This window comes from Trichinella spiralis (genome assembly GCF_000181795.1).
Source record: "Trichinella spiralis strain ISS 195 chromosome Unknown Scfld5531, whole genome shotgun sequence".
Lineage (NCBI taxonomy): Eukaryota > Metazoa > Nematoda > Enoplea > Trichinellida > Trichinellidae > Trichinella > Trichinella spiralis.
Window position 1 is genome coordinate 1 of NW_003532470.1, and position 1,099 is coordinate 1,099.

General features: G+C 34.8%; 1 protein-coding gene across 1 annotated transcript; it reads right to left on the reverse strand.

Moving 5' to 3' along the window:
* Positions 1-451: 451 nt before the first annotated feature.
* On the reverse strand, positions 452-847 carry Tsp_15877 (histone H2A). Its single transcript, XM_003366720.1, has one exon. It carries the CDS (start codon positions 845-847, stop codon positions 452-454), a length of 396 nt encoding a protein of 131 aa, XP_003366768.1.
* Positions 848-1,099: the final 252 nt, after the last annotated feature.

The following is a 1,099-nucleotide window of genomic DNA, read 5'->3' on the forward strand; positions in this document are numbered from 1 at the left end:
GGTTTATAAAAGTTAAAAAATAAAATATAAATAATAGTATAAAAATTAATGAGAGATGGTAATATGCTAATTTTAGCACTTTTTTTAAATTCTGATGTAATCGCAAGTGATTGAAGATGGCTGATTAGTAAATTGTACTTTCGGCAGTTAAATTACAGTAAAATATTTTCACTTTTTTCACTTCCTGTTTTCCAACGTTTTATACAATTTTTAACTTTTAACATTACTGATTCAATCACCATGTGCTGCACGTCATCCTGCTACGTTTACAAAATAAATTCTATTCTCATTTTAACGAAATGAACAACGTCATGTGATAAATATAAAATGAAAAATAATTTAAAATAAACTCTGTAACAAGATACTTTAAAAAAATGGCACTATAAAAGTACATGATACAAAAAATTTTGGCCCTAAAAAGGACCGTTGGGTTTGGAAAAAAAAGTACAATCTAAGGTGATGATTTAGTCTCTTTTGACAGATCTTCAGCTTTCCTTGGAAAAAGATTTGCATTGATGTTCGGAAGAACACCACCTTGAGCAATAGTTACACCCCGGAGGAACTCGCTCAACTCTTCATCATTTCGTATTGCCAACTGTATATACCGTGGAGTGATTCGAGTCTTCTTGTTATCACGGGCGGCGTTTCCAGCCAATTCGAGTACTTCAGCGGTCAAGTATTCCATGACAGCAGCAAGATAGACAGGACCTCCAGCACCAATACGCTCAGCGTAATTTCCCTTTTTCAAAAGACGATGAATGCGACCAACAGGGAACTGGAGTCCAGCTCGACTAGATCGAGTCTTTGCTTTTCCTTTAACTTTTCCACCTTTCACGCGACCAGACATCTTCAATTGACAAACACCAGGCAAACTAAAAACTTTCAACAATGAACGTTTCCCCTATAATTCCGTTTAAATACTTTGGAAATCAAGAATTAGGTCAAGTGCAATTGAAACATTTTCGCTAATACTATTGGCTATCGCGCATCATTTAAATCTGGTTACTGAAAACGCTAATGCTAGTTCCCCTGGTTCAGTATAAAATCTCATTTAAAATTTCTTTTCATTTGACGTTTCAGCAGTGTGATTACATGACTC

Excerpts from the sequence above, each read along its gene's own strand:
- Tsp_15877 (XM_003366720.1), bottom strand. The coding sequence starts at position 847 with ATGTCTGGTCGCGTGAAAGGTGGAAAAGTTAAAGGAAAAGCAAAGACT.